Source organism: Musa acuminata, chromosome BXJ1-2 (assembly GCF_036884655.1).
Source record: "Musa acuminata AAA Group cultivar baxijiao chromosome BXJ1-2, Cavendish_Baxijiao_AAA, whole genome shotgun sequence".
In the NCBI taxonomy this organism is placed as follows: domain Eukaryota; kingdom Viridiplantae; phylum Streptophyta; class Magnoliopsida; order Zingiberales; family Musaceae; genus Musa; species Musa acuminata.
The window spans coordinates 19,246,272-19,260,807 of record NC_088328.1 but is presented as its reverse complement, the minus strand read 5'-3'; the positions used below and the strand labels follow the sequence as shown (position 1 = coordinate 19,260,807).

Here is a 14,536-nt window from a genome sequence, read left to right as displayed (position 1 = left end):
ATTAAGTGTTCAAATAAACATGCGGGTCAGATCTATTTCGCAAGGGAACGGACGGAGGATCTGTTCCCGCACGAATCGGCACAAGCGGAAAGCGTATGGGAGAGTTGCTTTGCCGTGGGGTGACTGTCACCGTTTGCGGTGACGGGATCCCCAAGTTTGGCTAAGCAAGACGGGAGGCGGAGGACCGCACTCGCCTTCCCCCAACCATATCGCCTCGCAGATCCCCAGCCCACCGTCTATCGCCCGTCATCTCCCCACAAAAACCCTAAGAAGAAGAAGAAGCAGAAGCTTCGATCGATTACCATTGACGGCCTCGCGACATCTGAATCGAGATCCCTCTCGAGGGATTGTACGGTTTCCCCAACCGTCGAATTCGCGCTCTCGTCTTCCTCAGCCGATAATGGGCGCTTCCGGTGGCTCGTCGTCGGCCCGCTTCCACGGCGTTGATCGCTTCTACAGCCCGCCCGCGGTCAGAAGGCAGATCGAACAGCAGCAGAAGCAGAAGCTCCAACAGCAGCAGCAGCAGCAGCAATCACCGACGCACAGGCCGGCGCGGCCTAAGCCCCGGCCCGCCCAGCCTGCAGCGCAGCCGCTGGTCGAGTCGCGTGATGCCGCGGATAATCGGGCCGAATCAGATGATTCATCTTCCAAACAATCGGTCTCGTCCTCACCCTCGTCTCCCTCGCCCGTGCCGCCGCCGCCTGCCGGGAACCTCGACCGGTTTCTCGAGTTCACCACCCCGGTCGTCCCCGCTCGTTATCTGCCCAAGGTTTGGCAATAGATTGACGCTAGAAAGGAGTTCGCTTTCTTGTCTTAGGCGATTGTTATGTCAGTCGTTGTGGAGGTCTAACCTTTTGGGTTGCGACAGACGAGCGTGAGGGGGTGGAGGAACTGCGACCCCGCGACGGTGCAATCGCAGCCCTACTTTTGCCTTGGAGATCTTTGGGAATCTTTTAAGGAGTGGAGCGCTTATGGCGCTGGGGTGCCTCTGGTGCTGAACGGGAGCGACTCCGTTGTTCAGTACTATGTGCCGTATCTTTCTGCAATCCAACTATATGTGGACACTTCGAGTGCCACCTTGAGATTAAGGTAAGCATGAGTTCGCTACTTTCTCTGTTCAATGCTGTTTATCTTGTAGCCCCTTCTAACCTTACAGAATATGGTACGCCTCGGTTGCATCTCACATCATTTATCTTCAGTATTGAAGCATAATTTTTAGACCAAAGGATGTGAAATTTCTGAATCTTTTGTTTCCTATTCTTTATATCTTGGTGAAATGTTAGTAAATGCAGTTTATTGGTCCAGGGACCTCTTCAGTTGTGCGAAATCTAACCTAAGGTTTCAAAGTGCTCAATGATGTTTTAGTTCTTGCTTTTTGTTTGTGACAATCATTCTGATCATTTGAGATGAACTGATGTTAGACATTTCTGCTCTTATTGCGTGAGATATGGCTAGTAGGGAACTGGATTATTTTGGCCTTTAGGGACCTCAAGAGTTTTGAGCATGATTGATGGTTCCTGTCGGATATTAATCATTTTTGCTCTTGTTTTGGTGATTGCTTGTGGTTTGTCCTTTGCACATAGCCGCAATGGTTTCCTTGTATTTTGCTGCTGAAATATAGGGAGAAGCCACCTTAAATAGAATAGGATCAGTGCAAATTCATTCTTCTTTCTTGTTGATTGTTTGAACAATGTCTCCATATTATGCACTTGATGTGTACTAAGAAGAAACTCATTTGTATTATAGGAAAGTGCATCATGTGAAAGCATTCATTAAATTAACATTTTTGTTTGATGAGCAAATAGTGAGCTTATTATGAGGAAAACTTTCGAATAGTAACCTGTGCTATCTTTGCTCAGCTGGAATAAAGAGCAAAATGACACTAATATTCAAACGAGTTCATCTCCATATGTGTCTGGATGTAAGGTGTTGGGGTTGCAGAGTTTTGCTTAACTTGGTTTTATGACTAAATATTGGACTAGAAGATAATATGACATACAAAGATAAAATGATAATTTCTCTTAAGTTTTGAAGCATCAATAACTGCAGAAAATTTATAAAGAACTGCAAAAGCAACAAAATTTCAAACATGTACTTCTATTATTTGATCCTCTCGTCTTGTTTTATGAACTGTAATTATTGATTTTGCATGATTATTATTATTTCAAAGCCTTCGACCTTGGGGCATGTATAATGAATGAAGTTGTTGGCTTGCATGCTATGTCTAAGCTCATATCTATCATCTTTTGGTTGTCAACTTTACATATCTGTTAATGAAGTAAGTTACTGTACATATCTGTGTACAGTAAGGGCACAAAGACGTGTATGTTGTGATTACTTTGGCGCATAAGGATTTTGAATGTCAACTATCTTTGTTGAGTGTTTCCAGGCTATAAGGTTTTGGAAGTGGTGTGATGATGGTAAAATGTTAAGAATAGTACTTATTAAGAATATCTAGCTTGAGGATTGATTTTTACGATAATTTAAGAATAATTACACATTATAATGATTTGGTAAAAAGAGTAGCTAGATGATGTGATTTCGAGTTTGAGACAATTGAAGGGTATTTGTGGAGTAATGAAAGAGGATTCTTAGATCACCCGTGAAGGGCCGGTCATAGTAACTTCCAGATATGTTCTCAACTAGGTAAGAGGAGATTGTTGGTAAAAAAGATATTAGCACTAGATAAAGGATAATGACAGAATTCCTAGTACACCAGTTTGGCAGTTGATTCAGTACTTATCTGAATGTTGGGAGACATAGTCTGAAAGCATGTCTATGTCATGAACTTCTATCGGCATTTGCTTTGTTTCTAGAGTAGCATCATAAGACTAACTGGTCTCTTTTTCCTTTTCACAATGTGGAACAGTCTTTTCATCTTTTCCCTTTGTGTGAAACCATAAACAAACAATTTTGAGTTAAACTCTGTTCCTCATTTTAAAGCAACTTGGTGTGGCAAGTGACAGGGATCGATTCCCAGATACTAGCAGCGATAGCAGTTGTGGGAGTGAAGTGGACCAAGTACAGGAAAGAATTACATCCTTGGGAACTATCAACCACAATGTGCAAGGAGACTTTGTAGGTGACAATGGTGATGCTTGCACCCCAGCCACTCGTCCTGTATTTGAGTACCTAGAGCGGGATCCACCATATGGAAGGGAACCTCTCGCTGACAAGGCAAGTTTAGCCTTGAATATTTAAGCAAATGGAGATTTCTGAATTTTTTTGTTCTTACACCTACTGAGATGTGTCGCAGATATCAGTTCTTGCAAGTAAATTTCCAGATCTGAAGACATATAGAAGCTGTGATCTATTGTCATTGAGTTGGATGTCTGTTGCATGGTATGCAATCATAGATTCTTCAACAGACCAGTCTCATCATCTTTCTTCATAAAGGAAAAATTTGAAGTTATATGCCCTGGATATTTATTTTCATGATCTATTAGATGTATTCATGCTAATCATGTAAAATATTTTTGATGTTTATGCTGCAGGTACCCAATATACAGGATACCAATGGGACCAACATTAAGGGACTTGGATGCTTGCTTTTTGACATTTCACTTTCTGTCATCTCCTAAAAGTAAGCATCGGTTATTCACAAATTTAGAACCAGGTTTATATCCAATTTGTTATCATTGTTTTAGTGATCTCTATATGTGCCATATGCAAATTATCGATAATAAAATTGATTTTAGAGTTTGGAGACATACAAATAACTATTCAATATTCATCCAAATTGTATTAGTTCTTTGCTTGTACTTCTGCTCAGATGAAAAATTTTATTGCATAGGATAGTAGTCAATGGTTCATGGTTCCACTGCCTAAGGGACAGGGCCATTTGGAGTGACAACCATGTCGAGGGACCTCAAATTTGTTAAGTTCTGCACTTTTAAAAGTCAACATGCAGGTGTTGACATATAGGTTCTTAAACAACTTCTAAAGCATCGGTTTCTCAAGAGAGTATTATGCTCCTGATAATAGATGGTGTTGAGAGGGTCAGCACTATACAGGATAAGAAGATGAGATTCCTCTATTGGCTCCAACACCGATCAAAGAGGGATTTTACCGTGTGATGGCAGTGCAAATAAAGAGGGATATTTTGGAAAGTGCTACTGCTCTGGGTTTCTTAATGTGCCCTTTTTGGTTTCTGTTGACAGATGGAGCTGGTCCACAGTCTGAGGTTCATGGAACTCACTCTGTCAGAGATGTCAAGAGATCTGTGAAGTTAACGTTGCCTGTCTTTGGGCTTGCTTCATACAAGTTCAGAGGTTCTAGTTGGACATCTAATGGACTGCACGAACGACAGATCTCAAGCTCTCTGCTTCAAGCTGCAGATAATTGGCTTCGCCTTCTTCGTGTAGATCATCCAGACTATAGTTTTTTCGTGTCTCATTATAGCGCATTTAGGAGATGATCTTTGATTCAAGTGAAACTGCCCATTTTAATTTTTTGGTGTATCAATCAGAACTTTATCTGGGTGCCCGTGGGACAGTTTGTCATCGTCTGTTTTTATTGGCATGTCTCGTTCCGCGATCTTATGTTTTTGAGAGAGGAGATACACAGATAAGCGAGAACTTTATATTTTTACAAAGCTCTTAGAATAAAATTCTACATTAAGAGCCAGTGAGAGAAACAATGTGGTTAAATGTTTCTGTGAGTACGTCTTGTTTACGTTGTCTTGCACGTCTGTGGGGCTGAGGCAACTGCCATTACCTTGTTTTCCACAGCTTAATTTGGTCTCTTTCTTGACATCCTGCAAGTCTTGATTGGCTTTTATTGTTTGAGAGCATTTGAGCAGTTTCAAGCTCTCAGATTTTAGTCTGTTTTCTTGTTCCAGCTTTTCTCTCGTTTCTTTCTCTCTCTTCTTCTGCGTCCCTGTTTGCTATATACATCATGAACATTACTAACTTAGGATCACTCCTCGACCTCGACCTTCTACAGGGTCACAAGCGGCACGCCGAGAAATGGGATATCGTTAGGACTCCAACAAATTTCTCTTTGTGCTACCCTTTGTCAAGTCGAAGTTAACATCATTCAATTTAATAGTTCCAATATTAACAATTCTTCATTTAAGTGATGGCGAATTTATACCACTAACACTAAAAAGGAATTTTTATATTTCTATCCTTCTAAAAATTTTGAAATTGCATATCTGTCCTTATAAATGTTGGTATAATATATATATATATATATATATATATATATATATATATATATTTGAAATAATAAAATTCTTCACTTAGATTCTGCTTAACTATAATTAGCATTAGTTAAATATGAATTTACATATTTAAATATTTTTTTAAATCTCTTTGATATTTTTATGAATATTATGTATATTTTTAAACTATATTAAAAATGCCATTTAAAATTCAAATTGCAGTAGAGATTAATCATAACGATATGTGCAATTTTGCCTACCAAATAGTTCTTCTTCCTTCGTCGAGTGGGAAGGAGGCAGACCCCAACCCAAATCGATGGACTCCGTCGTCCCAGTCAACGGAGAGGAACGAGCTCCCCTCCTCCCTTCTCCATCTCCTCCCTCCGCAGCCGTCGCTGAAGATGATCAGATCCGACCATGGCCGTCCGATCACCACCCCTTCCTGCCTCTCCCCGACGGTGCGGCTCCGCCGGAGCCCCCCGCCTCCCCTTCCGATCCCAAGCAGCGGCTCGCCTCGCTCGACGTCTTCCGCGGCCTCACCGTCGCGGTGAGCGAATCCTCTCTTTGTGTTGAAACCCTCGGTTGGTTTTATCCTTTTTTTGCGGGCGGCAGAAGAATTTTCGAATTCTCCCCGTTTGATGATGTTTTCTTCAGCTGATGATTCTTGTGGATGACGCCGGCGGGGCGTTCCCGTCGATCAATCACGCGCCTTGGTTCGGCGCCACGCTCGCGGACTTCGTCATGCCCTTCTTCCTCTTCAGCGTCGGCGTATCAGTGGCTTTGGTCTTTAAGGTGTGTCATCGATTCTTTCCTTGCTCGTAACAAGGCCTCGCTACGCATATCTTGAGTCACCTAGTTACTTTCCTCTCCATTTTACCTACTTAAATTGCCTTCTTCGACATGTCTCTGGGTGGCGTCGTGATTTGTATTTCCGGGTCGCATTAAATCCAATTCATTAATCTGACAAGAAACTCTGGGATAAGTGTTTAGTAGGTTTCTTCTCATGAAAGCGTTTAATTTTCCCCTATCCATCAACAGTTACATAATCCGTTAAATATCTTTTGCTAACTATCTTTTGTTTGGAAAGAATTTTGGTTACTATCTCTTGTCACCTACGCTCTTTTGGCAAATTTTGCCAAAATAGCCGAAAGAGCATAGCTTACTATCTTTTGTTTAGAAAGAATATTGCTGACCAGGGCTTAGGGTTTTTGCAGAAAACTCCAAACAAGATGGCTGCTACGAAGAAGGTTATATTGAGGACGATTAATCTCTTCCTCTTGGGGTTGGTACTGCAAGGTTATCTTAGCTTTTTTGCCTGACTGATTTTACATGCACTTTTCTATTCGTTTTTTATTGCCCTTGGGCATGACCGGTTACATGCACACAATGTATTATCTGTGTTGCTTCCCTTTTATAGTCCACACAAGTGGTAGCATCTTTGTTAGCTTCTGAAGACTCTTTTAAGTTTAGTTTTATATGTACTGTGAACTAGTTAATTGGACTTTCTTCTTGTTCATGTGTTGTTCCTTTTAGGTGGATACTTTCATGGCCGTAATCATTTGACGTATGGAGTTGACATAGATCGAATACGGTGGTTAGGTATATTACAGGTAATCTTGGTGATTGAGACTTAACCAGCTGTAACTAATTGATACTGTTAAATCGCATCATTAGTCTAGGCTAACTTGTGTTAATGTTAAGCTAATGTCTATGATGAAACTGAATACTCCTCTGTACCTTTTGGACAACTTTCGTGGCATCTTTTTGGTTTTCACAGAATATGAATTGAATCTCACCAGTTCATACGTGCATGGTCGATTATGCTAATATGCACATGCTCACTGTTTATAATGTCCATAAATCTCACCCAGAGAAGTTAGCCAACAAAATCTTTATTATGCATATTTGATGTGATAAACACAAACCTACTTGTTCAGTAACTTGTGCAAGTCTGTCAAAGTGGCTAAAATGATTAAGCCGAGTTGTAGTGGTAGGTCACAATATTATGTTCGTCAATTCCTCTTTTCTTATTAGTTAGTATATTTTCTGGTGTGTCATAATCTCATCAAATGAAAAGAGTGATATCCAATTTTCCTTATGATGTTCTAACTTGTTCCTTTAGTTGCTTTCCTCAACCTTCCTTTAATTTGTGAGAATAAAAGATAATTTGTTAACAAAATCCATAACTCAACTTGTATGATTTCAAAACTGAACTAACCTTGATGCCTTTCTTTAGTTAAACTGGAAAGGAAGATTTAGGTGCGATGCAGAAATCTACTTGGGATTCAATGTAGAGAATTTCCTTTCCTGTGTGATTATATCATGCAGAAATATGTAACATAGATATGGTGTTATTGAGGGCTTCAAACGCAGCACTAGGAGATTGGATTAGTGGGCAGTTATTACATGCATAATTATGATTATATAAAACTTGAATATATTTATCAATTTACACAACACTAAGAAATAATCTGATGTAGCTATTTAGCTCCATCACCATTTCCATAACAATGACTAACTATTTAGAAAAAGAAATTCTAATAGTGCAGTTTCTTTGTGTTGATGTGGTGATCATCATGTTATTGAAACTTTTCCCATTATTTATTTCTTAATAACAAAATTATGCATTAGCAATAAAGATAAATTATCAATTTTAGATAATAACGTTTAGATTATGCTAACAACTCACTTATGTTTATCTAGCTTTAGTGAATTGGGAGTGTTTCTGGAGTTGCTCTTTTTTAGTTTTAAATATATTGACAAGGTACAACTGATTAAACATTATCTAGTAAATAAGAGAGCTGTAGGCATTCTGATTTCCTGTTGTATTTTATTTCTGCTTTAACTTAAGGTTGTCTGATTATGTCTTTATGTTTCTTAGAGGATATCAATTGGATATTTTTTAGCAGCATTGTCTGAGGTCTGGCTCGTTAGCAGTATACTGGTGGATTCTCCTATGTCTTATGTGAAGAAATACTACATGGAATGGTCAGTCATTTGTAGTTATTTTAGAGATTCAACATTCATATTGGAGGAATCTTCAATGCTTAGTAATGAAGACTAATTTTTTCTTTAAAAAATGGAGACTAATTTGGTATTTTCTCTTGATTTTCTATTTAACTGTAATTCTTATCTCTGCATCTTTGGTATGTAAATGATCTGCAGTAACTATCCTGATTGAGCTATTCAAACTAAGATTTTTTTTTACATAAATGTTTGAGTTTCTGTTCTGTCATTGCCCGAGTATGAATAGAGAGTTAAGGTTACAAGACTAGGAGACAGATTGTAGACTGTGATTTTATTTATTGGAAACTCTGTAGTTAAATTTAGTAATACAAAATGTCAAATTAATTCAGATACATTCCTTGGATCATGACAACTGTACGTGTGCTTGCTATCTGCTAACTGCTTTTCATCTATGCATGCACCCACTTAAGTGCTTTTATAAATCTCAGTATTCTTTAACGTTTTGATGGACCTTCTACTTCTTTAACTTCTTAAGCACTTGAGAGTTGAGACAACATTCTTGACTAGGTGTCAATCAGCTCTCAAATATTGTGACTATGGACTCTCAGTTTCAAAGTTGAATTTGAGACTAAACTGTGCACACATCAAGATTCAAATTCGAACCTAATCTATATTCTTAAGCATGCTCCTTCTGTCATAGATGTGCGGTCTTGAAAAACATCATATTTTGTATCTAGTGCTCTAGGGTTTATTCAGTCAGTTAAAAGATGAGAATTTTTTATTTGTAATAATTCAAAGTGTAATTTAATGGATTAAAATTTCTTTGATGCATTGAGCTTACTTGTAATTAGTATAATTTTTCTATCAATGAAATTAAGTCAATTAACCTTTTTTTTTAGATTTCACTGAAGTAGATACTGATTGATCCATTTTTTGGTTGTAGGATAATTGCCATCCTAATATCTGCAACGTACGTTTGCTTGCTTCTGGGTCTCTATGTTCCAAACTGGCAATTCGAAGCTCCAGGCAGCAATTCCACCCTATCAAGTTCCTATTATGGAACCAAAATAGAAACAGTATGTTTGGGATGACTAGCCACGTTGATATGCTGTTTGTAATGTAATGATCATGTGCTCTATATTTGAATATAAGAACTAGACGTGGCTCTTCAGTCGAATGGTATTTGTATTTTATGCAAAAGGAAAAAGAATATTTTGAGAAATAGAAAAATGGAAACCGTAACAATTGGCCGTCATGAACATATTCTTAGAATCCATTTTATAAGCATTAAATATGTTTATTAGTTGGTATCAGAATTACTGAAGCATCTCTTAACTTAGGTTTATTATTCATCTTTCATGTTTCTTGTTGTAGGTGCAATGCGGAGTAAGGGGTAGTCTCAGCCCTCCTTGCAATGCTGTTGGCTCAATAGATCGGCTTCTTCTTGGTCAACAACACCTTTATCATAATCCAGTATATAAAAGGACAAAGGTTTTTAGCTAATTTTTCTTTAACTTCAAGTAGTAGATTTTTTCAGATTACTCATGTTTTGGCACTCATCATATGCCAATTAACATGTTTTGTCTTGATCAGAACTTTCAAGCCCTTATTTTGCAGGAGTGTAGTGCTAATTCTCCAGATTATGGGCCACTACCACCAAACTCACCCGCATGGTGCCTCGCGCCATTTGATCCTGAGGGTCTGTTAAGGTCAGTTAAGTTATAGACAGACGAGTCTTTTACCAAGTCATACTACCTTAAGATAGAAGTAACAAGTTCAAGAAACTAGATTCTTGCTAAACATATCATGGGGAAAACAACAGTTAGCTCATTGTCCATCTTGCATTCACTGCATTTCCTGAGCCATTTTCTGGTAACTTATATTTAATTGTTGTCCATGCTAGTAATGATGAGTGTGGTTTTATTTAATACTTTCTGATATGAGAATTAATTTCTGGTCTTTTGTTTGTTCCTGTGGATGCTCAGTTCATTGATGGCTGCTGTAACATGCTTTGCTGGATTGCATTTTGGGCACCTAATTGTGCATTTTAAGGTACGATCTACTTGCTGCTGTCTTATTGAGTCTATGAAAATGTTTGTTTGGAGAAATTATTATGTCGGATTTGAAATGATATTACTAGATTCTGTTGTCTGTTTTGGGCTTTTTTTCTGTAGAGTCATGCTCAAAGAATTCTGCTGTGGTCCATCACCTCATTGATACTTGTGCTCTGTGCATTTGTTGTGCAACTATCAGGTATCGTAAGCTTCTCAATCATTAAAATTGTTTTCACAGGACATCTAATTTCTTCTACTTATTGCAAAAAAATTTCATTTCTCTCAGGTATGCCTTTTAGCAAGCCATTGTACACATTGAGCTACATGTTTCTTACCGCAGGAGCTTCGGGCTTTCTATTTATTCTAATATATTACATTGTAAGTTCATTTTCTTCTCTGCTCTTTTGTGAGTTTGTGGTATTCATTTATTGAAAATTTCAGGCATTTGTATTCATGTAACTGGGAGATGTTGTGTTGATGCTTAGTTTATCCTTATAATATGTTAATACACATTCCATAGACAAATATGTATAGGCAGTTGTATTCATGGCAGGATGCTACTTTTGCTTTATCTATTCTTCTCCAAAGACATCAAACTTATCCATGTTGGGTATTGAAATATCTATTGAGCAATAGAGAAGATTCACCAAAAGGCAAAAACAAATCTACTGCTTGTTTCTTATCAACCAATACAAGGAGTAACCCCAATGTATATTGACAAACAACTTCAATGTGATTGAAATTTAATTTTTCTTTTCCAATTTTCATTCCAGGTCTACTCATTCAATCAACCTTGTGTCAGAGGCAATAATAACTTAAACCTAAAAGCTTATGTAGCAACGTCTTCTTAATATTTTAGTTTTTGGTATTGATGTCCTCTTCTCTGAATATAGTGTAAAAGCTGATAAATGTGACCAAACCATTATGTTGCAGATTTTAGTTAGATTTAGGATTTTTTAACCCCTACTTATTCCACTGCTATAAAAAAGTCTGATATAATGCTTATTTCTATCCTTCCCCTTGATGGCTTCTAAGTTAACATGCCACGCAACATTTGTCATTTTCGACAAAATGCCCCTTCAGCTAGATTCATGTGACTAAAAGCTACCAGAAAAAAATGTCCATCCTCGTTGATGGTGGGTGCTTTCCAACAAGGTGATGTCGATGATGTTCTATTTGAGTTTTCATGGCATGGTCAATGCTGGAAGGCCAAAAAATACGGAGAGGTGAACTCCCTGTGAGCCTCACGTGATGCTCGCAGCTCATAATTTGTTCATCAGAGGATTTATTCATAATGAAATTTCTGACGATTGGGTTTGCTCTCAGTGATTCTTCCATGGCTCTTGTATTAGTATGGTTTGATGTAATTGATTAAGTGTAATGTATTGTTTCATGGCTTTAGTTTGTTTCTTATCAAATGCTGTTCTTGTGGTTTATGCAGGTCGATGTAAATCAGTTAAAAATGACTTTTATTTTGTTCCAGTGGATGGGAATGAATGCACTAATTGTTTATATTTTAGCTGCTTCTGAGCTATTCCCAGCATTTATTCAAGGATTTTATTGGCGTTCACCACAAAACAACCTGGTATATCTTGCTCTTTTTCCTTTTAGGTGCTGGTGGACAAAACAAATGCTTTTTTTTATGTTAGCCTCCATACACTGTGACAATTACACTGTTACTAAAAGAGGGACAATTTGTTTGTCATCTTGTCTCCTCCTAAGAAATTAATGGGTTCCTTCTCTTATTCACACTTATATATAGTGCTTATTTATTGTCCTGTCAAAGTATAAAACCCAGTTTGATTGGCTTTGTGGAGTTTTAATTTTGGTGGTCAAGGTGATTTTGCTGAAGAATTTTGGCATATTGATCCAAAATTGGTCAGGATTAAAGAAAAGAAAGGAACATTTCTATGTGGTCTCAGTAACCTATTTTGTATTGTTTGGTTAAGCACTTGTAAACATTTCTCTTTTTTGGTTTAGTTTCAGCATTTGAAGTCTTCTACCTACCGATGATTTTGGTGTTACAGAAGTCCCAGTAAAGGGTGACTTATGCCTCTATATATATGTTTTTGGTCCTCACTCATGCTTCTTTTTGGGCCTCATATTTGATCATCGTAAATCTTACTGTATCTTATGATCATTTGGCTATCTGACAACTTTTTGACATTCAATGATGTTTCGATGCTGAGGATGCCTTATCTACTGAAATAGCAAAATTACAGTTGCCAACTATGTACTATTGCTTTCTTATGGATTGTTCTAAACAGAAACAATGACTACTCCTTCCAGTCCTTTTGCACTTTGTTTAACTTTTAACCACATTAGGCCCATTCTTTGCGAGGATTATCTGTTAAGTACTGTGTGAGAGTGTGGCCATTGGGTGGCACTCTGCTTTCCAATGCGAAGGAGATGTATCGTATTTGGAATTCAGTTTAATTTATTTTCAGGGCCTCTCTATGGTCATCTTCAAGATTTCTTCTATTGAATGACCGTCTTTTTTATTACAGAGTTACTTGAACTGTTAACTGATAATGTCACACATTTATGATGCACATACGAGTCACCATATAGAAGAGATGCTCGATAACCTTTATACCTGTTATCTGCCCTCTTGTCTTCCTTTTGTCGTCTGCGTCATCTTCTGGAGGCATCTGCATCTGCATTATCATATAGATCAAGGGCGATATCATAAGATTTCCACATTTGTACCTCGGCAAAATCCATGTTTCTTCTGAGAAATTTTGCTTCATGTAGCTTGATTTGTCTTCTGTTGATGTACTTCAAAACCATCCTTGTGCTTTATTATTGACATTGCATAAGAGATCAAATCCCTTGCAGGTGAATGCCACAGAGTCAATACTCCAGGCCATCTTCCACTCCAAGAGATGGGGCACTTTGGCATTTGTTCTACTGGAGATCTTGTTTTGGTGCCTTGCTGCTGGCTTCCTACACATGAAAGGTATATACATCAAGCTGTAAGCTTTGCTTCTGTAAGTTGTAGTCCATCTGCAAATAATACTTTTTCCATTCAAGCAACACCATACATTGTGAAAGACACATCTTTCAGTTCTTTTGTTGTATGATATCTCAAGTCTTTTGTTCCACATATATTATGTAATGATCCTTTAGCTCTAATTTGTCTTCCTTGTCATAAACAACTTTTGTTTTTTGTTTTCTGTGCACCTTTGGAAAATTGACTTACTCTTCAACTTCACCTTGATTAGGATATGCAGTTATATGTTAAAACCTAGTTGGATGTATCCTTCTGTTTAAAGGTTGTCCTAAAAAACCTTGATATGGTACAGGAATCAAATAGCGGTCGGACCAATAAATATCATCGGTCTGATCATCAATATTGGATCATGTAAGTTGGTTTTGGTTGTGAATGATGTAACCATATTGTTGATTGGTTATTGACATTGGTTGAATTTAGATCATGAAAAATCTAGTAACGATCGGTTGAGGAGTAGGAAAATCAAGAGCTAAGTCGCACATTTATTTCGAGATATTTTTTTGGATCGACAAGTATCCCACCTCGTGAACATGTGTGCCCATGTTGAGGAAGACAGTACAACTTTGAGGAAAGAGTAGATATAAGATTCTTCGTATCAGTTAAGATAGAATTACTACTAGCAATCTACATCAATCTCAGCTTGTCTAAGTAATACTTTGTAATTATATAGTCAATCTATTTAGAAACCAGAGTAAGAGATGTCTCAAATCCATTAAGGAATCACGTAACTAAGCTTCGGTCAGGTCAGAAGTAGAACCAGATTGCGACTTGTGTAGTTGTCTAGCTGCTACGATCGAACGACTCCCTCATCTGCTCATAGAACCTCGTGATGAGCTCTGTCGCCCTCATGTCCACCGCATCTGGAGCCCCACCGTCGGTCGTGTCAAGCGCCCTGGTGGTTCTCCACTGTTGTGATGTGCAGCGACTCATGCGGTTGGTGTGAGTGCCCGCTGGCGAAGGTGGCGACGGCGGAAGTGGGGAGAGAGGGCGACGCCCGAGCTGGAGATTGAGAGGAACAACGAAGGAGAGAGAGGAGGAGCGCCTTGCACTCCGCGAGGGCTCATGTTGTCTGAGTTCTCGAGAATTTGGAGAGAGGAGAGACACGTGTATATATATATGTGTGTGTGTGTGTGAGAGAGAGAGAGAGAGAGAGAGAGAGAGAGAGAGAGACTGTGGTTAACGGTAATATGTCAGAAGACAAAATTAGCGTCAGTGTCTTTTTCTTTTGCGGTCAATTTGTGTAGGAAGGACGGGAATTTTGAAGAAATACTTTCAAAAAATATTTCCCTGAACTCATGCTGACATATTTATAGAGTGAGTAGTTGAAGAAATATTTTC

The 14,536-nt window shown here is 38.3% G+C and overlaps 2 protein-coding genes across 4 annotated transcripts; both read left to right on the top strand.

Moving 5' to 3' along the window:
- Positions 1-183: 183 nt before the first annotated feature.
- LOC103969852 (uncharacterized) lies at positions 184-4,626 on the top strand. Of its 2 annotated transcripts, none has more exons than XM_009383502.3 (6): positions 184-769; positions 869-1,089; positions 2,967-3,177; positions 3,257-3,342; positions 3,495-3,583; positions 4,161-4,626. In XM_009383502.3, the coding sequence occupies exons 1-6, from the start codon at positions 401-403 to the stop codon at positions 4,415-4,417; spliced, it is 1,233 nt and encodes a 410-aa protein (XP_009381777.2). In that variant the 5' UTR covers positions 184-400; the 3' UTR covers positions 4,418-4,626. The 2 variants fall into 2 exon arrangements, with proteins under 2 accessions (XP_009381777.2, XP_009381771.2); XM_009383496.3 differs by having other exon boundaries at positions 2,961-3,177.
- A 789-nt stretch (positions 4,627-5,415) lies between these two features.
- Positions 5,416-13,289, top strand: LOC135596922 (uncharacterized). 2 transcript variants are annotated; one of them, XM_065089206.1, is made up of 13 exons: positions 5,416-5,711; positions 5,819-5,956; positions 6,379-6,460; positions 6,698-6,774; positions 8,046-8,152; positions 9,075-9,207; positions 9,506-9,622; positions 9,749-9,840; positions 10,117-10,183; positions 10,306-10,384; positions 10,472-10,563; positions 11,627-11,770; positions 13,024-13,289. In XM_065089206.1, exons 1-13 carry the CDS (start codon positions 5,481-5,483, stop codon positions 13,162-13,164), a joined length of 1,500 nt encoding a protein of 499 aa, XP_064945278.1. In that variant the 5' UTR covers positions 5,416-5,480; the 3' UTR covers positions 13,165-13,289. The 2 variants fall into 2 exon arrangements, with proteins under 2 accessions (XP_064945278.1, XP_064945270.1); XM_065089198.1 differs by having other exon boundaries at positions 9,725-9,840.
- Positions 13,290-14,536: the final 1,247 nt, after the last annotated feature.